Source organism: Drosophila nasuta, chromosome 3 (assembly GCF_023558535.2).
Source record: "Drosophila nasuta strain 15112-1781.00 chromosome 3, ASM2355853v1, whole genome shotgun sequence".
Taxonomy (NCBI): domain Eukaryota; kingdom Metazoa; phylum Arthropoda; class Insecta; order Diptera; family Drosophilidae; genus Drosophila; species Drosophila nasuta.
The window spans coordinates 38,484,208-38,507,515 of NC_083457.1; the positions used below are offsets into that span (position 1 = coordinate 38,484,208).

At 39.3% G+C, this 23,308-nt stretch overlaps 2 protein-coding genes across 2 annotated transcripts in view; both read right to left on the bottom strand.

Annotated features, from left to right (window-relative positions):
• LOC132794397 (division abnormally delayed protein) overlaps nt 1-23,308 on the bottom strand; it is a 74,575-nt gene that overhangs the window by 45,290 nt on the left and 5,977 nt on the right. The window lies entirely within an intron of this gene.
• LOC132792313 (probable isocitrate dehydrogenase [NAD] subunit alpha, mitochondrial) lies at nt 15,112-16,810 on the bottom strand. Its single transcript, XM_060801615.1, has one exon. It carries the CDS (start codon nt 16,683-16,685, stop codon nt 15,261-15,263), a length of 1,425 nt encoding a protein of 474 aa, XP_060657598.1. The 5' UTR covers nt 16,686-16,810; the 3' UTR covers nt 15,112-15,260.

Here is a 23,308-nt window from a genome sequence, read left to right on the forward strand (position 1 = left end):
ATAAGCATAATCTTTAATATTCAAATAAGCCAGCATGTGAAAATGCCAATGGCGATTTGGCAACAGCCGAAGGGGTTGAACAACAACAACAACAGCAACTACAACAATAACAAATCCAGCATTATATAAGCCATGTTTATTTATGTAGAGAAAACTTGAGAAGCTTGACAAACTTGTTCAAACAGCGAACCGTTAATAATCAATGCAAATCTTTAGGCATATCAAACAATTTGTTAAGCCTTTAGTATTTTCATTGTTTTGACATTTTCAGACTTAAAAATCCGATACAATATTTCACTAATATTAAAATTAATATTAATTAAATATAAAATTAAATAATTAATTAAATAATTAGTAATTTTCAAGAAAAAAGAAATACATATTTCATTATCATGAAATTCGAAACAATTTTTATAAAGCAATATTTCATTACCATTAATATCTTTCATTTAAAAAGTTTAAGGAAATCTCAATCAATTATAATCTGTAATCTTTATAATACTAATAATCATATTGATCTTAATATATGTCATGTTTATATTTTTCCTTTTCAATTTTTTCATAAAGTTTCAGTCACTTTCTTGATCAGCTTTTAATGAACAACAGAACTTCTTGCAAACCATTCTTTTCTATATAACCTTATGAAATTTTATACAATTTTTATGAAGCAATATTTCATATTTTGCTATTTAAAAATTGTAATAAAATCAAAAATCACTTTTTTATTATCTATTGAGGCTTAACAGAACCCCATTCAATCTGCTCTTTTCTTAATCAAACTAACAATTTATTTCATGCTTATATTTTTCTCCACTCAATGTTTTTATAATTTATTTTCCCTCTACAAATTGTAAACAAATATTTTTATTAATATTTCCGCTCAAATGGATTTCAATTTGCCTTATGAAATTATAGCAGACACCCTAATTTTAATCTCTCTCTTCGATCAGGCCAATCGCGCCCTATGTTCTGCTGATATTGCCGCTGGCAGTTTTATTCCTAAAATGCAATTACTGTTAAGCATATTTTCAACCCAAAAATTCGCTTCAATAATTTCCTATTGAAACAATAACAAATAACAGAGGAGTCACCCTTGTTTTAAGCTGTACTTCCTCGATCGCCCTTATCTAGTACATCTGTTATTTTGGCTTATTTATTTTCATAAATTTGTATCGATTTATTAAAGACACGCTGATGACCTTTCCTAGGATCAGGGCAATCTCACATATGGTCATCAACGTTCATCTCAAGTGCAGGGTGTCTTTCGGTCTGACTTTCACAACTGAAAATCAATAGGACCACACAGAAGAGAACTGAGAAGTGAAACTCACCCTGAGATGATATGACTATGATACTTATGTCGTTGTTGTTATCGTTGTTGTCGTTGTTGCGTGCCAGATTTATGCAGACACGCAACAAAACCGTTGACTTTGCCGATGTTGCGATGTTGCGTGTTCGCAGTTAATGCGACTATAATTTAATATTTTTGTCGCTGCTTTCGCAAACTGTTACAATTGCCAAACTAAGTAGAGGAAAGGACAGGGAAAGGGAAAGGGATGGTTCATCCCTTGTATATAGTATTTATTTATTTCGGGGGTAGCTTTGTGACCGCAACTGAAATTGTGTTGCAATTGTGTCTTGTGAATTGTGTCTGCTGCCGTTTGACTGATGAGTTTCAACACCGCACCGCACCGCACGCTCGATGGCAGCGGCAATCAGCAACCCTCTTCAACAAAAAATTAAGTCGTGTCGAAATCGATGCCAGTTGAGTTCTGAGTTGTGTGGGAGGAGCGCAGAAGAAGCAACAGCAGCCGCTGTTGACGTCAACGACGACCGCATGTCAATCATAATTAAAACTTCCACAGTTGGGGGAGGATTGGGATAGCCGAGGTTTTTCTGCTTGGGCTTCCCTCGCACTTCTAGTTATAATTCTGGCTCTGGGGTTTCACTTATCTTATCGTACGCTTGATTGCTTTTTACAAGCACAAACACACACACACACACACATATTGCGAGCGCAGTCAGCTGCGCATTTCACTCACTCATCTAGGCAGTCAGTCAGTCAGTCAACGAGTGAGTGAGTAACGTTTCATTGATGCAACTGCCTGCTGCCTCGAGAGTCTGGCCATTCATTCATATTCCCATTCTGGCCTTTTATCAAACACATCGCTGCCAAATAAGGCGCTGCCACTGGAGCTGGCCATTCAGTGGGGCGCCTTGGGGCTGCCTCGAAAGCTGCTGCGGCTCATTATCAATTTCCAATGTTGCACAGAGCACAAAAATGTGCGTGCAATCGTGCAGCAGTCGTCGTGCTCTCGCAATCGCATCTGTCAGCAACAGACACAGTGACAACGACAACTAGGCAACTATGCTTTCGCCTCTTGCCTCTTGCCTCCAACTTCAGCTTCAGCTGCTGCTGCTCGTTGTCGTTGGCTGCTGTCTGTGTCGTCAATGTGTCTGCAACAATTGTTGCTCTCCATCTCTCCAACTCCGAGTTGCGTCTATCTATTGTCTGTCTGTCGCTTGGCAATTGCACAGATTCTGGTTTTTGTTGGGGCATTGGGACAAGGCACACACACACACACACACACACACACACAATCCACAAACTACTGCACTTGCACTTTATTTGCCGCCTTACCAATGGCTCCACAATTGTGCTCACTCGCTTGGCCTGTGCTTGTCAAACTGTACGCTTACCTGCAAGCAAAAGAGAAAAGATAGAAATTAATATTGAACACAGTTATTGTTTACTTAATTAAAGACAAACTATTTATAGAACACACACACACACAAACATCACACACATTTGCCAGCAGATCCATCAGAGAACCATAAAATAGTTTGAAATGTTTAGCATCTTGTTTGAATTGAGATTTAATTATGTGGCAACAAGCGGATCAACAAAACAGAAAGAAAAAGAATCAAAAACATGCAACTCCAACAGACCATTGAAACTTTTCACAGGTTTTCCTCGCGCTTGATGCCTTGACTGACAGCTGCCGCTTTCCCCTTCCATTCTCCTCTATCTCTGGTGTTTTAAATGGATTTGTTTAGACTAAAAGTTGTGCCTCAGAGGCTGACTATCTGTGTGTGTGTTATAACACATTTGTGAAGCAGATTTTGTCGAGTGCAACTGAATGCAGCAGTCAATTTGTTTGTTTGCTTGCGTGTCAAAGTTCAACACGCCGGCGTCTATTTTGAGAGGAAAGTTTATCGACTCTCGTATTATTGACCTCGACGCAATTACGATTTAATGTACCATTTAATACGCTCTGGACGATGGAGATAAGCAAAGCATCAAGCAGTGATAAATGCAATGCAAATTCATGCAAAAATCCATCTCAAATGGGAGTCGAAGATGGAGACGGAGATGGAAACAGAGACTGAGTAGGAGACGGAGACAAGAGTCAGAGTTCAAGTGGACGTGGATGTGGATGATGACTGACTGAGAGTGTGTGGCTGACTGGATGGCTGGCTGGCTGGCAACGTTGAGTTCATGTGCAGATGGCACTTGCCTTGAATAAAATATGACGATGCCCCTGTAGTAAAAGGCGTGTTGATGATGCACCGTGTTGAAAGACAAATACAGCGCGCGTCGCCTCCCAACAACGCACATTGCAACGTCGTGTATCTGTGTGGCAAGTGGTCGGGTTGCACCAAGTTGAGAGCTGAGATGAGCCCTTGCCACGCATCGCTTGGCGAGACGACCCCGGTCACACACTCTCGCTGACACAATTCGCCGTCGAGTGCAGAGTTCAGCGAGGGAGAAATACTGAGTGAACTGAACACTCACTGCCATCAGGGTGAAAAATTGCTTAAAACATATAAATTTAACTCGTGTTCGCTGTGCGCAAAAATCCACATACGCTGATAGCCACTTAAGCGTGCACCGCAAAAAGTTATGGCAAATGACTTTGACAGGCACTGTCAGCACACTCACTGACACCATCTCTCTCGCTTCTGTCGATGATCCATCATTTGCCATCAATCCTTTGCACAAGTGTGCGTGAGCTTACAAAAGCTCACATGTCAGTCGAAAGCTTACGCTATGCGTGTGACACGTGTGTGTGAAAGCTAAGCGTAACGTAGAGTATTGACTGATGCACTTGATGCTAACGCACAGACATTATATTGTCTCTGATGGGTCTCTGGAAGCTAAGCTGTGGTGTGTTTAATCTGTGCCGTGGCGCGGCTAAAATTGTACAACGTTTGGCTGGACAAAATACATATTTTTTTTGTTTAAATCAGAGCAATTTGTATGCATTAAATGCAGAGAGAGAGAGCGAGAGCGAAAGATACATTTGACTGCGACAAAGATTTACGTAATGCCACCCACAGATACAGACCTCGCTTAGACAATCATTTGTCCCCCATTTGAAAAAACGCAGAGCTGCCCACACAATCACCCTTGGCAGACTGACTGACTGACTGACAGCCAGATTGTCTGACTGCCTGCATGACTTGCTGTCGAGGTCGTTCTATGTATACAACGCAACGCGTTTTACTTGACATTTATCAAGCGCTTTTATGCCCAACCCCCCCGACCAGCCAAGGGAGGATCAGACTGCTGGATTGGACTGTCTGTGTCCGCCCACAAAACTGTCACAGCAAATAGCATCCACTGAGCGGATGCTTCAATCGACTCGCAGTCGCAGTCGCAATCGCAGTGACAGTTACAAAGGTCAAAGTCAAGCACAGCGACTGTTTTTCGACAATTATTAATCAGACTTTATGTACTAGATGGCGAAAATTGCGCCCTGTCAGTGCAGGCAAGGAAGTTCTTACTTGTGACAATCAAAAGATGTCAAGGCGTCAATTTCCCTCTCGCTCTCTTGAAACAATAACAATAAATTTGTACTGCCAACAACATAATTACCAAAAAAACAAGTAAGAAAACTACTAACGAGCATGCTCGACTGTCAAATACTCATTTTAAATAAAAGCAAAACAGTGCAGTATTAATTTTATACTACAAATAAAACCAAATTAATAATACTATAAATAATACTATAAATATACCAAAGGCTATATTTAGTATGTAGGTATAATACTACATTCAACATATACCATAAAGTGCAAAATATACCAGATTTTCAGCCAAACTAAGACCCTTATTAAGTAGGCATTTCTTCGCATACATACATTATGTGGTTGGAGATACCGTCTTCTGCATTTCCTGGCTGCACAAAATTATATTACCCTTCTACCCTATGGGTAGCGAGTATAACAAGAGTGCCCAAAAATCGAGCATGACAAGCAACCGACAACAATTGTTAAATTTTGTTTTATTGCAAACATTCAACGCCATTTGCGTTCTTGCCACAGCAATGCCGACTGTTTGCACTCCAAATGTTGCCGTCGGTTCTTGTTGCTGTTTGTTTTTTGGACAACGATAAAAATCAGAGAAAATAACTGTGGACAATGGCCAGAACAGGAATTACTCAACAACGAACTTTCTATACTCTCAAAACATGTAAAAACAAGTCTCAACACTGTGCAAACAAATTTAAAATATAAATTGCTGACTTTTCACATATATATATAGCAAAGTTATTGCTTTCAAAACTGTGTGTGGAGCATTTGCAATGCAAATTTGTGGCAGCCTCACTTTAATTGATTAAGCGATAGCTGGAGAGTAAGAGCAGCGAACAGTTGTGTACAATATGATGAAGGCAACAACAAGGAGAATAACAACAATTTTCGGGGGCACAAACGACCCCAATGGTCTCGTTTACAAATTAAGCACTTCCAAATGGCCAGCAAATTAATTTTTTATTGCCTACAGAGTTATGTAAAATACAGCCAGCTAGGTTCCTGCGTCCAGGGACGTTTCGTAGCTGACATGGACTACCATGGCGTATGCTTGTTTTGGTATAAATTCGCATCGCTTCGCTTTCTCTTTCTCTCTCTTCGTTGACTCTTATAGCGATTGTCGAGCGCTTGCGAAATGCAAAAACTTTGGCAAGTTTGTCGTGTCGCCCTAATAAGCGAAGCGATGCTCACAGAAAATTGACAAAGTTTTTGTTGCTTTCGCGCAGAGAGGAAGACGGCAGATAGAGATGAAGATTGTTTGGGAGCAGACATTGTCAGGGAGGGAGTCAGACTTCTGGAGTGGGAGAACGGCAGTTATTTAGTGCAGGGATTTACAAGATAGGCACCGGAAACGGAAGCGACCAACACTTGCCGCATATTGCTTGCCATGTCTATGTGTGCGTGTGTTTGTGTTTGTGTCGCTTTCAACAGCAGTTCCCGGTTTATTATGTTGCCGGCTTAAAGTGGCCAAGATAAGCAAAGTTCTACATTTGTTTTCGGCCATGTCATTAGCGCCGACTTATGCGCATTTAATTGAGCTGCAAATTTACGCGACAAACAAATCAAAAACTTCATCAGCATCATATGCAACTAATTGCTTTTTTAGCATAAATATTTACGTGACTTTACTTTAGTTAAATACTATACATATCTAAACAACTTAATAAATTGTAAATACAAAAAATGCTTCTTTAAAAAATGTCTCTAATAATATTATTTCTACTTACTTGCAGCATACTTAGACATATGTAGCTTTTAAATAAATGTTAGATTTTATTCTCAAAGTGCGGGTTGCGATGAAATATTGTTATCAGAATTTCCTTGATTCGTTATTTTTTCCCTATAATTATTTCGCTTGGTTTCAACTGTAATTCTGTAAAAGTTCATAGACTTTTTTCACGTTAGAGTTGTAGCCACTACGTTATGAAATGCTCACGTTTCGATAACCGCATGCGTAATAAAAATAATGATTCATTTAATGGTAATGATTCAAATAATTATAATAATGCTGCTGTTGCTGCTGCTGATGATGTTGAGGACGATGATGATGATGACGATGCTATTGATGTCATTGTTAATGATGACAGTTGGTCAGCGGTCACACGGTTGATACTCGGATTGCAATTCACATTGACCCGCGTGGCCAGGTTGACAATTTCATTAGGGCAAAGGACCAAAGAGCAGCGGGAGGAAGAGGCAGAGGACGAGGAAGAGGATGGGGAAGAAGTGCTCTCCAAAGTGGCGTGTTCCCACAGTTTGGCATGTCATTCTGCATGTGCGAGGCTTATCATTTATTTATATGCTTTATTATTGTTGTTTTCTCTTATGTGAGTTCTTTTTGGTTTTTGGGAAGAGGAGGCAATGAGAGGCGGATGTCTGGCTGGCTGACTGTTTGGAGTTGGGGGTTGAGGAAATGGAGATGAAGTGGCACCCGGACTGAGAGAGTGAGAGAGAGAGACAAGGAAGCAGGCTGCTTAAAGTGTCATTGTTACCATTGAGCATGCTCTTTGTTTAATAAATTATTTATCGAGCGGCTGCCGTCGAGTCGTGTGTCTGTCACACACACACACACCAACAGACAAACACACACTCATACTCATTCACTCACAATGATGGCGCGTGGCATTGTCCTTTGATGGCCCAATCGGGCAACTGAAGTGCAGACGCAGAACAACGCAATAATAATACGCATACGTAGCTAAGAAGAGGAAGAAGAAGTTCATGAAAAGCCAAAGTGCTTCCAGAGGATTATTGACTGAATGTTAAGCTTCAAGTCGACTTTGGACATAAAAAAAACCTTTAGAGTCCATTTTGTTGTTGTTATCAGAGCAAAATGCTGTTGTTGATCAAATTGGTTGCCTGATATTAAATCGCCATTTAAAGCAATTCCCCGAGTTTATGTGCTCAATTCATGTTTCAATTTGTTCTCATTGGATTTACTTGCATTGTCCCTAGACAGCTTCATCGCTCTCGCTCTCTCTCTCTATCTCACTCGTTTGGCACCTTCTCGATTGCTATCCACATGCTTTATACACGTTCATCTGCAGCTTTCTACCTGAGTTGCCTTTTGCCCAATTGTGCAGCAAACAAAAAATTGATTGCATTTCACACGGTTGCAGCCGTATCCGGAATATGCTCCGGCGTATAGAGAATGAGCGTATGAAGCCTTCTCGACCCAGTTAAGTAGTTCGCACTCAAGTGCCTCCATATGGAGCACACACACACACTTGCAACGCACACTCGAGTCCATAAACTACAGAACCAAAAACAGGAAAAAAAATAGTAAAGTTACAGCACAAGTTTTGCATAATGCGCTTGCAATGCACGTTCTTCGCTTCTACTCTCATTCTCTTTCGCTCTCTTGTTGCCACATGCCACCTCTCTGCTCTTCCCCCACATGCATAATAGATTCCAATGTACTCCAGACCAGTCAACATTCAGCTGAAGCTGGCGCATTGGGTGCATGTTGACCTTAGCCATACAATGCCTAGCTGCGAGCACATGCAAAAGGTTCATTGCCCATTTCGAACTGCCGGCTATTGTTGAAGCTGGACAAGAGGGAGTGAGAGAGAGGGAGTTACAGCAGAGAAAGAGACGGACTGCTGTTGAAAATTGTATGCTGTTTATTAATTTGAGCAGCGCCTAGCAGCCAAAAGCAAAGTAAATTCCTGTGCCGTGTTTACTCAACTCTCCGTTTTTTTTTGTTTTTGACTCATTTCAAATTTACAAGTTTTAATTGAAAAAAATACTAAGTGGGATTTGGGACGCTGTGCTGAAGTTAATTGCATATTGCCTGGCGCTCCGAACCACAATCAACAAGTGACTGCTGCACTGGAATGTCGCCTGACCTCACAAACTTCGGTCTTCGGCCTGCGGCCTTCGCTCTCCGATCTTGTCCTTGGCCACAAAAACACAAAAAAAAAACAAGTATGAAAGCTAAAGTAGAGTGTGGTCGACTGAGAGATACCCGTTACCCATTGCAAATAAAAGCAAATCAGTGTGGAATTAATTTCGAAATATACCAAATTGATATACCACAAAAATACTGAATTATATTAAATACTATACTTCGCAAAATTTATATAGTATTACATTCAAAATATATCATATAGCACAAAAATACCAGATATCCAGCTAAACATATACGGAAAAATACCAAAAAAATACCGAATGATATATTCGGTATATTTATACAGTACTACATTAAAATATACCAGAATACCAACCAAAGCTGACACCTTAATATGCCGAAAATATACTAAAATATACCAGATTGTCAACCAAAGCTACTAAGACTCGTAGTTTTTCCCCATACATAAGAATTTTTAAATAACTTGTACATATGTGATTTCTAGTTAGGTGTTCATATCGTGACGCTGACCAATAATATTATACTATACACATATATGTTCTACTCCTTCTATCTGGTACACTCACTTCCTGTAGACACAATGTTATAATACCCTTCTATGTGTACCGGGTATAAATAAATTGCAACTCGTGTCACGTTGCTGCAGTCGCTGCAATCTTAATTGCCGGAAGTTGCTGCCAGTCCAGCAAAATTCTTACCCTATTTCTGGCCAAGGTAACAAGCTACAATTAGTGTCTGGGCAACACCCACAACATGGCCAAGAAGCGCACTTAGCAATGTACTTGAAAGTGGCTTACAAGTTTGCTGAAAATCGTTCTGGTTTTACCTTTAGAAAACAACTTTCTTTAAGCCCAAATCTGCTGTAAGTGGAGAATATATTTTTTTTTTGGGGTTGATTAAGTGAGCAGAACTTAGCAAGTAATTGAGATAGATAAGAGAATGCTTTTAGCTCGAAGTGCGTAAGCATTCGAGTATATCTAAATGATTGTTGTTTATATGGCTACATTTCTTTTATCAAGTGAAACCCCTTAAGCTATTATCTTATCGTGAGCTGGGCGCAGCTGCAAAAGTATCTCTGACATTAATTCGATGGGTTTAATTTCAATTATGTGTGCGCATTGCATTTAATTGCATTAATTAAAGCGACACGAGATGCTCAACATTCATTACACTTTTACCCACTGCGCTGCATTTTATGACATTTATGCGCTTGCCCAAGCAAGAAGCAGATGCAGCAGCAGTACATCCTCATCCATATCCACAACCATATCCGTGTCCATGTCCGTGTCGGTGTCGATGTTCGTGTCCTTATCAGTGGCACTTTCTGTCTTTTAACTTCTGCCGCATTTCCGGCGTTAATTGAATGCACTGCAGCAATGGGAAGCTGCAACATGCCAACTGTGGCATGGCAACGACCCTGCCGAAGTATGTGCAGCTGTCTGTCTGTCCTCACTCTCAATTAGCAGTGGAAGCTCCTCTCCACTCCAATTCTTCCTCGTACTGATTCACAGTCTGGCCAAGCACTTTGTCAATTATTATTTCTTTTTTTTTTTTTTTGCTTTTTTGATTAATTGATGGTTTTCAATTCTCCACTCGGACTGATTGATATTTAAATTTCAATTTGGCAAGCAATTTGCAGCTAAATTCCAAATATAAATCTTAAAGAATTGTGTGCATATTACGTATACGTCACGTTGCCAAGCGAAATATGAGCAGAAGTCGAAGCAGAAGTCGAAGCATGCAAACAAGCTCCAAATCAAATGTTAAATAGAGCAACAAACAACACAACAACACACAGAGAGCAGAGCTCAAACAATACTACAACAAAACGCATTATCAAAACAATAAACAATTGATGGCATTTTACTTAGGCAAGAACAACGCTAGAGAAACACGCCGCTGGCATAAAAAATCAATAAAAAAAAAGCAAAAACAAAAAAAACTCCCACAAAGAAGAGAAGAAACAAAAGGCCCCAAAGAAGAAACTGAAGCAGAAACAAAACGCTGCAAATAAATAAAAATTGCTTTATTTATTAAGCATTAAACAATAAATGGGATTATTTTTATCATCAGGGCAAAGCAATGTCGTAACACACAGTGAAAGAGAAAAAGAGAAGGCAGAGGACAGGCAAAAGAAGAAGCTTTAGAAGTATGAGAAACTACGCGACTTCTTCAGGCGGTGCGACAATAACAATTGCAAACAAACATTTCAGAGGGGGAGGAGAAAAAAAAACACAAATAAATAAATGCAAATCATTTTCTATTTGCCCCACAGCTTTTGTCCTCAGAGAGAGAGAGAGTGTTGGCAAGCATTATGGCGATTGCGATTGTGATTGTGATATTGTAATGGCATTAGACTTGGATGTTGTTTCAAATGTTTGGGGATAATAATAAGTGGCCACGCCTCACAACTTATTTGCATGGAGATTTCCTTTATTTTTTTTTTAGTTTTTCTTTCTTATTTTTTTTTGGCCTACTCTGTCCCATTTTATTTCAACAAATTTGTAACTGTCACTCGTTTTATTTATTTTACATGTTTTTCTGCATCTGTTTTTGTAGGCACAGAAATTTCAGTGTATGTTCCGGCTTTTTTATTCGACCGTATCCGTATTCCGGGCTTGGCTTACGGGCGAACTTTTGTGCGTGCCAAGTGCCGAGTGGCCGGACGAGTGTTTTGATTGTGAAAAGTTGCCCCGGCCAAAGGTAGCAGACAAACTTTTCGCAAGTGACAAATAGATTTAAATTCGAAAATGCTTTTTGTTTGCCACTGTTTGTGAGTGTTGCGGTTGCAAGGGGGGCAGCTTGTCATGCAAAGCACTATTGACAGCGGTCGTAAATCTTTTGTAAAACTGCTCTCTAACCCTTGTCAAGAGCGAGAAAGAGAGAGAGAGAGGGAGAGAGAACAAGAGCAGAAGCACACACGGGGGCAAGTGGCAGGGAAGTGTTCGACCCACAATGCGAGAGACGGGCGTGAAAATGTCTCGACTGTCTGTGCAGTTTTTTTTTTCGGTTTAGTATTTTTTCGAGGGCCTTGGAAAATCAGTTAAAAGCGATTTAAAGGGTTGTCAGGCACTTGTAAAACTGCGAATGAGGAGTAAAATCGTGGCGATGCAAATACGTGTAGCTCATTTATTATGTAGCAGCGAAGGGAGGCGGGGAAATTAGAGTGCTGCCTGTCAATTCCAAGGGCATTTCAATACACGCTCTATGCATAAAAGTTAACTACAGACATGGTCATTGATTGAGCACAAAAGGGAAAAGCTGTTTGCTACATTTAAAGGTAGCTGCCTTCAAATTTGATTAAACACAAATATCAAAAGAAATAAATGTGTAATATTTTCGGATTAAAAATGGCGCGATGACCTTCCCTTCCATTTTAGAACTTAGTTACTATTCAAAAGTAGGGCATAAAAGCTAAAGGTTTAGTTATATTTAATGGTAAAAATCGGGTCTTAGCTTCTTAGCTTATTTTCAATGCATTACTATGTCGATATGCCAAAAACAGTATTTTGACTCTATTATATATTTTGAATATAGCACTATATCGATATACCAAATAAAGTCTACGGTATATTTTTGTATTTTGCGGTATTAAATATTTAAAACATATCTACTTTTTCAAATATAGTTTTATTAAAAATGGGTAACTTTCTTAATTGGTTTTTTTTAGACTTTAGTTTTCATCATTGAGCAGTACAGAAAAAGTTGCAACTAATTTAAAGGCAGCAAACTTTAATTCGTGTAATTTGAAATATCAAAAGAAATAAATGTATACATTTTTCTTAGTAAAAATTACGCGATGACCTTCCGAAAATTTAGTTTTTATTCAAAAAAAATTTGAGTTTTCATCATTTGGCAAGCGTATAAAACGCTTTGCTAATGCGATCATCGCGCAGTTCCGCGTATTTTGGCCTTAACAACAAACGGCTGTTAATTTCGTATTTCACAGCAGCATTTTTCCCCCCTGGTATGTTTTCCCCCAAAATTTCCGCAGAACCAGCGAAAATTCAGATGAAACAATTAAACGAGGCACAAATGCGCGCAGCTTACCAACAAGTGATGAAGAGAGAGAGAGAGAAGAAGGGAGTTGGGAAATTTAGAGCCCGCTCTTGTTCAGCTTTGACACGCTATCGTCATCATTGGAATTGCATTAACAAATTAGCATTCTAATGAGCGGTCATGGCCTCAGGCACGGCATGACAATTATGGCGCCGCCTTTTGTCTATTTCCCACTGTAAAGTGGCGCCTCTCCGCGTGCCCCTGCCGTTTGTTTCTGCCTCTGCCACACCGTGTGTGTTGCAACAATTCTCGGGAACACACACACACACTCGACTCGGCTTTGGCCTTTGCGTGTTGGCCAATTGAAATGAGACTCATTTCGCAGCAATTCAAAGTTGGGTTTCCATTGCACCCGATTCTTGAAGCATGCAATTGCAACTTGCAACTTGCCACAGCAGCAGCAGCGGCAGCCGCAGTAGCAATTCCTGCTTAAGCTGCCTCAGTGTCTGTGTTTATGAATGAAGAAATGAAGACAACTAGGCCGCATCGAGGCCGCTCCAGATACACTTGCAACACTTGCCTCACCTTACCTTCCCCTCCCATTCTTCTCTCTATAGTTAGATCAGCAGACTTATCGATGCTGAGCAACCGGTGCCGAGTTGCTGCTTGGTGTCAGCTTCAATACATATTGGAGGCTGCTTGCAACGAAACCGAAAACCGGTTACAACAAAACGCCTTGTGGCTACAAAAATACAACAAAAAGAAAGAAGAACGAAAAAAAATTCTTGACTTTTGTTTCACATACACAAAACGAAGTTTATCTTTTGGCTCTCTTGGTTCTTGGTCGTCGTCGTCGTTGTTGTTGTTGTTGTCCTGTTGTTGTTTATAAAAATTCTTTGAAATGCACACACAATCTACACTCTCTCACACACACACATACACACTCACACAGCCAAAGACTCGCCTGCTTACACACAAAATTAAATATTTTTTTCCTCTTTTCTTTTTAATTCTTTATATGGCTCTTTGGTTGGCTCTGTGGCATTTTCTTCCTGCTCGTTCCCCGCTCGTTTCCACTGCACGCTCCGCTGAACCCCGTCTCCCCTCTCTGCCCTCACTCTCTGCACTCCCTTCTAGTAGTTTGTTTAGAGTTTTGGTCGGTGCTTTTAAACGCAAACGCAAACGGCAAACGCAGCTCTCGGTTCAATGCAGAGTTTCAAGTGGAAGTGGTCCAAACATGCATGTAAAAATGCAACGTAAGTCGACCCTAGATCAGAGTGAGAGAGAGAGGGGAAGACAGAAAGGGGGGAGAGCGGAGTCAAACCCAGTGCGGTTGATGACTTGCATTTGGCTCTCGCTTTCGGGCCCGCAGAGACTGACTGACTCTGACTCTCGGTCTGACTTTGACTTTGGCACTGGTTAGACTGGCTGGCTGGCTCGTTGGCTCCGTCTCCGTCTCCGTCTCTGTCTCCCTGAGTGAACTGGGTCTGGATTAGGGTCCCCTAACTCTTGGTCACTCTTTGCCTTTCCCAACTGTCGGTCGCTCGGTCGGTCGGTTTTTCTCTGATGTTTCGCTTCTCGGTTGTTTTGTTGCTGCTTTGCTGTTTTGATGTTCTGATGTTTCGTGGTGCGCTTTCTCGTTCGCATCTGCTGCATATTTCATTTGCAAACTCACAAATGAGTGTGATTAGATTGGCCAAAGACCTTCAGCACCATCAGCAACAGCAGCAGCGAGTGGTTGCAGCAACATTGTTAAAGACTGCTTTAGTTTGGCAACTAAGCTGAATGGGATTTAACCAACAGATTAGAGTGGAATTCTCATGGGGTTTTGACTTATGATAAACTTTCAACAAGCTGACTTATTTTGTAATAGAATTTGGTAATCTGTTTCGGCAGTACTTTTGGCCGATGATCATTTGAAGAGAGAATTTAAATTTGTAATTTATAGTCAAATAATAATTGTAAGCAAATCATATTCTTTATAATTTTCGTTCTTTTTAGTGGGTGTATATATGAAATTATTAAATTTGCTAAAATATATTTATCAATTGGTCAATTCTAGAATATTTTTCTACAGTAATAAATATAAGAAAACGTTCCATAGAAATTAATGCAACGATTTGTAAACAATTTAAATTTTTTCTTAAATGTATGGAAACTTTTAATGTTCATACGAGAGTCTTATGAGACACTCAAAAATTTGTTTACCTAGCAACATAAACCTATTAATAAATGATCAATCATGGTCTTCAATGATTTCCATTTTTATTGCCAAACTTTTCCTATAGGCATTAATTTTCTAAACATTGCAAATTTAGAAATGTGCGTCAACAATCATTTCTACACTTTAGATCGCTTATAAAAGAGATTGCAAGTGGCAAAAACCTCGGTTTATCTAACATGGGCCATAAACAATACTCATAATTTTCCACTTTTCGTCCATACTTTTCCTACAATTTTTAAATTTTATTAAAGTACTTCAAACATGGTGAATTTGGAAACAATTTCTACACCAAAGGTTCGCCTATAAAAAGATTGCAAGAGTAGAAATATAGAGAAGTATCATCGAATGATCTTAGCCAAGATTCTTGATGAGAGCTTTTGTGTACTCGGAACATTTAGCTTTCCCGCCCAAATCTTTGGTGCGTATGTTGTCCACCTTAATGGTCTTGACCACAGCCGTTTCAATTTTGTCCGCATAAGAACCCAGATTGACGTAGCGCAGCAGCATGGCAGCAGAGAGCAGTAGAGCTGTGGGATTCGCCAAATCCTTGCCAGCAATATCGGGCGCAGTGCCATGAACCGCTTCGAAGATGGCGCCATTGATGCCAATATTCCCCGAAGGCGTTAAGCCCAAACCTCCAATCAAACCCGCACACGTATCCGACAATATATCGCCATATAGATTGGGCATAACGAGCACATCATATTGCAGGGGATTCGCCACGATTTTGAGGCAAACTTCACTGATCGCCTGCTCTTCGTACTCGATGCCAGCTTGCTTGATTTGCTCCTCATACTTTTTGGCCACTTCACGCACACAATTGATGAACAAACCATCGGACATTCGCATACTGGAACGCTTGTGCACTGCGGTGATCTTCTTCCGCTTCATAGCCAAAGCATATTGAAAGCAATATTCAGCAACTCGCACCGAAGCAGCGCGTGTGATCAACTTGATGCTTTGGACGACGCCATTGATCAACTGATGCTCAATGCCCGAATATTCTCCCTCGGTGTTCTCACGTATGGTGATCACATCGACCTGACCATAAACTGTTTCCACACCCGCCAGGGAGCGACAAGGACGCACATTCGCATAGAGATTGAAGAGCACACGCAGTATGAGATTCAAGGATCGAAATCCTGTGCCCACGGGAGTCATTAAAGGTCCCTTAAGACCCAGTTTGGTACGCTTCATGCTGTCAATCACAGCTTGAGGCACCGTTTGAATACCTTTGCTATTGACCACTGGCGTCACATCGACGGGTTCGAAGATCAACGGCGCCTTGACTGCTTTCAGCACCTCGAGCACCGCCAGCGAGATCTCTGGGCCAATGCCATCGCCTGCCATGAGAGTGACTGGAATGGGTTTAGCCAAGTTGCCGCCGCTTCCTGCAGAGTTGCTTGCACCTTGTCCTGCACCTCCTCTATTTGAGGCACCTCCTTTGGCCACCTTGGCAGGCAGCTTGGGATTCTTTGGCGGCTCGCTGGCCACGCAACTTTCACGCGGCGGCGCAATGGGACGCGGTTCCAACACTTCCCTGATCTCCAGCACTCTAGGTATATCACGTCTAAAGCCGCGTCCACGTCGAGGACACGGCTGGCGACGTGCTGGCTGCTGCCGCTCATCGGGTGGCAGGCGACGATGGTGATTGAGCGGCGAACGAATTTGGGGCAGACTTGAGAGACGGCTTTCGACTGTGGCAAGATGGCGACTGAACTGCAAGCGGCACAAAGATTGCTGCCGCAAGACGGTGGGGAAAAGACAGCGAGACATGAGGGGAGGAAATTTTGAACAAAAAGGTTGAAAAAGATCAAATTAACTGCAGGGGTGTGAAAGAGTAAAGAGTAAAGAGTGTGGCCTGTGAGAATAGAGTATTTGTGTGTTCTGTATAACTCAGTGCCTACTGAAGTGAGAGCTGGATAAAGCACACTTTTAATGCAAACAGTTTCTCGTCTGCTGGCGCCTTAATGCTAGCTCAATATTTGCAAGTTCTCGTTGCATTTTTTTTTTTTTGAGCTTGGTCAACTTCGAAGCAATTTGCATAGCTTTTAGCTGGAACTTGGCTTTGCTTTGCTACAATTTTTTTATTCATGGCTAGTTTCGCTTTTTGTTGACGCCTCAAAGTTTGGCGACTGGCGGTGCCAGGAAAAACTTTCACCCAACGCAAACACGCGACCCAAGGAACAGAACGTCGCCAGGGTAACTCTTTTTTTCTCCCCCTTTCTTCTCATCTTTTTGTCCCTTCTTTTGTTGCACAGTCTGTGCAGCTTATTTTCTCATTTGAGTGAAATTATTATGGCGCAACATTTGGAGTGGCAAATTTTTTAAGGGGGAGCTGTGATTCCTTTTCTGGGTTAAGACTAAAGCTAATTAAATTACTTTTTCGACTGCAATTCCATTTTCGGGAAATTTTTTGAAGGTCGCTTCGCGTATTTGCTTTGCCCTTGCGCTTTAATTGAAAAAGTTGCGCTTTGACTGTGACTGCGACTGCGACTCGAAGTTTTATTTCCGGCAGCTTGCCAAATGGTTTGATATTATTTCCCTTCGTAAAGGGGGGTTAGAAAATGTATTTTCATTTATTTAATTATATAGCTGCGCATTAATACGAAAGTCGTCGGCGAAATTAGCTGCGAAAGGTAATCAAATTATGCAGAGTTCCTTTGGGCGCACCTGCAAGCCTCAGACAGAGGCGGTGACAGAGACAGAGACAGCGACGTTGGCCACGCCCTCAAAGTTGCCTCTCCTTCTGCTGCTGCTGCTCACGAAGTTTTTCATTTTTCAAGCTGTTGTCATTTGGCATAATCATATTTCAACGGATTAGCATAATTTAAACACACAAAATATTAATAATGAAAAGTGAATGGCTGTTGGAGTCAACTTCCACACTCACAATCACCCAAATATAAGCATTCCCACAGACACACACATACACACACACAGCCATAGAATTCCCCCTACGCCGTTGACAAAATTATTAAAATTTTCCTACTGTTCTACTTAGTGGAGGGCAAAGTGCCACTGTGCTTATAATTCTATACCCTGAAAAAGAGAGCTGCTTGGTATTTTAACTGCTATTTTAATGTTTAGAATGACATTTAAAATATTTAGAAATGAAATAGGAGTTTGTAGAAGTTTTTAGTATATTTTAATACTAATCTTTTTGGCTTGAAAATATAGTATATTTTAGGACTAAACTTTTTTTTTTTTTAAATATAGTATGTTTTATTTACTTTATTTTAATATGGAGTTGATTTTTTTTGTAAAATTGATCTTTACAATTTATTTATTAAAATTTAGTAAACTAAACTTGTTTGCTTTATTTAAAAACTAAACTTTTAAAAAACTGTTTAAAAAAGTAGTATATTTTATTTAGTTTAATTTAGTATTCAGTTTCTTTCATTATAAAATTGATTTTTACTTTATGTTGCTAATTTTTAATTTACATTCACTTGGGATAAGTTCATTTTAATATTTTTTAATCAAAATGTTTCAAAAAAAAATTAAATATGAGTTGGTGTAGATTCAATTACTCAGCGAATAACGAAATAAATACAGAACATTTTCAAACATCACAGGAATAAATTTCAAACTTAGAATATTACTTTTGAAATATTCAAATTTCAGAAATAAAATGTTTTGAATAATAATTATTAAGAGATTCAGCAGTCACTTTAGGAAATTTCTGAATATCACAAATAGCAAAATCACATTAAGAACTTTTTAGTTCACCATAAAAGTTTATTTCCTTCCCCCAAAACTTCACACGTTTCATAGCGTATCGAAAATTCGACGAAAGCAAAGTTTGTTCCAACTTTTTTTATTTAACACGCTTTTATATTCATATTTGGTAATATATCTGACGCTCCCGCGCCTTTTGCATTGTTTTCTTTTTTTGTATTTTGAGTATTTTGGCGTGGGGTAGGTTTGTTCTTTTTTTGGTCTCTATACTTTAGTTGGTGTTGGCGTTGAGCGCCTCACAATTGTTGTTAAATGATTGATGGTCTTTCGGATAGCTTGCTCCCACACACATACACACAGATACAAACACAGGCATATATACAAATACAAACACGTAGTTATAGAGCAAACACTGCCATTATTTACACATTATATTATGCGATATTATAATTTTGGAACTGAGACCAAAAGTCAGCCCAAAAAAAAAAAACGCCAAGCTGTCTAGCTGGGGCGTTAACTCACCACCACCAAGCAAGTCAAGCCAAGCCAAGCCAAGGCAGCAGAAAGCGAGCACCTCCGATAGACAGATAGTCGGAGATAATTATTCGTTATTCGTTTGCTGTTCGTGTTATTTGTTTTTACGTTTTTTCTGTCTTTTTTTCTCTGCTTTTGGCGATAACGAATACGAAAATTGCTCTGAATACAAGTATGAGAATGACGACGCACCTGCAACGAACAGAACAGATAGCAAACAAATACATATTAGTGAGGAGTATATTAAGAAATTATGCAGACAGAGGTGGTCGAAAATAAGGGGGAAGCACCGACATACAGACAGCTGCGCTTATGCGATAATTATCTTGTATACTTTGTACTTATTTTACATATATTTTGAGCAGGCTTAGGGCTGAAACTACTGTCAGCAAGATATGACAGCTAAATTTATTTGTGAATATGATTATTACTATATGTTATTCAATTGTGGCGATTGTACTGCTTAATCAATGAGGAGATAAAGAAAATTCTTTGAGGAATTCATAGAAATTGATTCAAGTTAATCAAATATTTATTATTCATAGATATTTTTCTATTGTTAGCTTTCCCACTAACATTTTAACATTATTTTAAAAATGATTATGGCTTTAATTTGAAATATTTATTGACATCGATAAAAAGAAGAATTTGGTTTAAACCATTATTCAATAGTATGAAAAAGAAGGATTCTAAATATAGATACTTTTCTTACTATTTAAAATATATTATGAAAAATGAATTTAATAAAATAAAAATATATTTTTTTTCGATAAAACATGATTATAGACATAATTTAATTTCTGTTTTCTTATGTATTTTATTTTAATTTACTAATAGCGATTTATTTAAAAAGTAATTTAAATTTAGATACTTTTCTAACTTATTAATTTATTTAATTTAAAAGTAATTTAATAAGAAAACAAATTCTTTAATGAGTAATAGCAATTTTATTATTTTTATTTCATGCCTTAGATACATATTTATATATATTTATTTTATTTACATAAAAATGTTTTCTTTCAAATAATTTTTGGTTAATAGCAATTTTCTTGAAAAACTGATTAAAAATGTGTGTTTGCTAGCTACTTTCCTTAGATAAAACATTCATATACCAATTTACTGGCATTAAATTTTATTTACCAAAAAGAGAAAAGAAAAAGAATTTGCCAAGTTTTTCGATTTTTAGCAGCTTAGAACACTTCTTTAACTTGTTTCCTAAGCTGCTCTGATCTGCCCTGTGCTCAACCTATCTATTTTCAGCTTAAAAATCTTGTGTGTGTGTCTTTGATGGCGTTCAGTTCTCGCATGTGAACGAAGCACCAACAAAAAAAAAAAGTACGAGTATTTTGTGAAGAGATTTTGTTTTTGTTTGCACTTACTTCATTTAATGTTTAGATTTGCGCTTAGTGTGCGAAAAAGAAACCCAAAGTCAATAAACCGTATAAATGTACAACAAAAAAATAAAACAGAAACCACAGAATCGACCAAACAAATAATAAAAAAGTCAAGTCTACGCTTTAAAGAAGAGAAGCTTCAATATGGGGAGGCTGTAAAAGTTGAGAGAGGCGAAAAAATTGAATGTGTTTTATTTCACACACAACAACAAAAAAAAAAGAGCAAAAATCATTCAAATATTTGTTATTGTTTGTCGTGTTGTGGTAACAAGATGCCGCCAACGCCGAAGCCACCGCCACCATCACCGCCACCATCACCGCCACCGCCACCGCATCGCATTAGCCCTGGCTTTTCATGCCATTTATAAAGCAATACCACAATTTGCTTGGCTTTCCGCTTCTTAGCTCCCTCTTGCCTCCCCCTTCCGCCTCTTCTGGTTGGTCTCATGTTTTCTGCTGACCAATTCAATGTGTTTGTCTTTGGGATTGTTGTGTTCTCGTTGTGTCTCGCTCGTCATAAGTTGATTTATGAGCCCTAGGTGCAAATAATTGATTTATGCGCGGTGCGCGGCAAAAGTCGCATTTTTTCTCTTTGCTTTTGCACCTCGAGCAGAACAAACGCCTCACTGTCTGATAACAAAAGTGAAAAAGTAGGAACCGCGCAAATAGCAGCGTCAGAGAAGTTTCAAAGAAATGTACAAAGCACTTATTGCTCTAGTAGGTGCAGCAAAAGTAATTAGATAAACACACTTATAACAAGTCTATGGCTGATAACGCTCCATGTTGCAGATAGTTCGAAAGTAGCTACAAACACATATACCTGAGGCAACGGGCCAGAAAGTATCTCGTGGCGATAACAGCAGACTGGACTAAGCACCTCTAATGCTGGCGTTGCACAATGCTCTTCATAATGCTAATGTGCTCTGTAATCTTTGCCCAGGTCATAACTAACACACACAGATCAGAGAGCGGAAATGCTAACAAATGCGCCAGAAGAATTTGTGTCTTCGAGTGTGTGTGTGTTTGTGTTTCTTGTAGATATACGAGTTTTGCCGACTTGTTTTGATTTCTCGATGCTGTGCACACTTCAGTAGGCATTAACCTTTTCTTTTCCCGTGAACATAAGTATTTTTCATGCCATCCATGAATCAAACACAACACAACACACAAAAAAAAGTGAACACAGAACGTTAAAAAAGCGAAGAGAACCAACCCAAAAACTGAAGCCAAAAGAAAGAATCCGGCGACGGCAACGGCGACGCTCATGTATCTCTCATGCCCTCTCATACCTGGGTTCATTGGAAAACGACGATTACGCGGCACAAAAGGCATGAACAAACAATGAGCCAGTCAGTCAGACAGACAGACCGAGTTGGACAAGAGACCAAGAGAGAGAGACGGACACAATATACAAGAATAAGTCGACAAAAGTTGCCGGTGGCTGCTGCTGCCGCTGCATCATCATAATGAGAGAGAGAAGAGGAGAGAGGAGGAGACGCTGGTGGCGTTACATAAGCCAGCGTAGAGTTGACCAAAGCGAATCGGCCAAAATGGAGTGGAAAATTGTATCACATGCAGGCTCAAACCAAACACACACTGCAACTCAATCGCTGTCTGCAAGTTCTCGCATTTGTTTGTGTGATAAATTTACTTGTAAAAATGTTTAAAAATAGCTATAGAACACACACATATAGAATAGAGAAGAGCAGAGAACTCTTCAGTGCAGGTACAAGCGTGAGATACAAATGTATCTACTACCTGTCAATGCCGTCGTCTGGGCTGCTGCCTTGCACATTTCACACGTTTTATGTTCGACTGCATCTGGTACTAAATATTTAATTACGTATACGCCATCGATGTCAATAAAGTGCACACTACACTTTATCTTTCGAGTAATCCAGTCTTATCATTGCACTGCTTATCTCTGTGTTAGCATCGAGTCATGGCAAGTTGACAACTTCCTTTTGGTTGTTTATTATTTTATGTTTAATTGTTTCCCCCTCAAAAGCTGGTCATAATTACGCCTAAACTCTATGACAGATGTGTTGACGACCTCGAAGAGGGACAAAAACAGGTTCAGGCCCACGTGAGTGCGTCCTAAAGTCATGAATGAAAAGCATGAATGTTGCTGTTGGGTAGCGTATGATCATAAAAATGTCAGAGAAGAAGGTACGCTCATAAAATTCTAAGAAATTTTTGCCAAAACGTACAAATGAATGAATGAATTGTGACTTTATACATAGAACACGCTGTATGTGCATATAATTGAATGAATTTAAATATCCTACGCTTTGTTTATGCGCCAAGCAAATCGCCAATCACATCAATGACATCATCGAATCGAATTGAATTGAATCGAAAGAAACAGACACTAAGCAGAACCCAACACAATTCCAAAACAGTTTCCAAGTCGAATTGCTTTTTGTGTATCGAGGTCAAAAGTGTAAAACAAAACACAACGAACCAATAGACGAACAACAACAAAAAAAAACAACACAACATAACATCAAATTAAAGCAAACATTAAGAAAGTATACAAAACTGAAGATTTCCTCATTCTTCTCCACAGTTGTTGTTGTTGTTGTTTTTTAGCTAGTCGCAGTTGTTGAGCAGTTTTTAAGTGCGTGTGAAATCGATGGACGAACGCACAGGCGTCGTTAATTTTAATTGAAACTAATTAGCGCAAATATAAAATCCAAAAAAAAATAAAAGGGTATAAAATAAAATAGAAAATGGGCGAATGAAACTCAATGACTCTACTACAAAGAGCAGATTGTGTAGTAAAGCACA

Bases quoted from the DNA above. Each gene is read 5' to 3' on its own strand.
- LOC132792313 (XM_060801615.1), bottom strand. From the start codon at position 16,685: ATGTCTCGCTGTCTTTTCCCCACCGTCTTGCGGCAGCAATCTTTGTGC.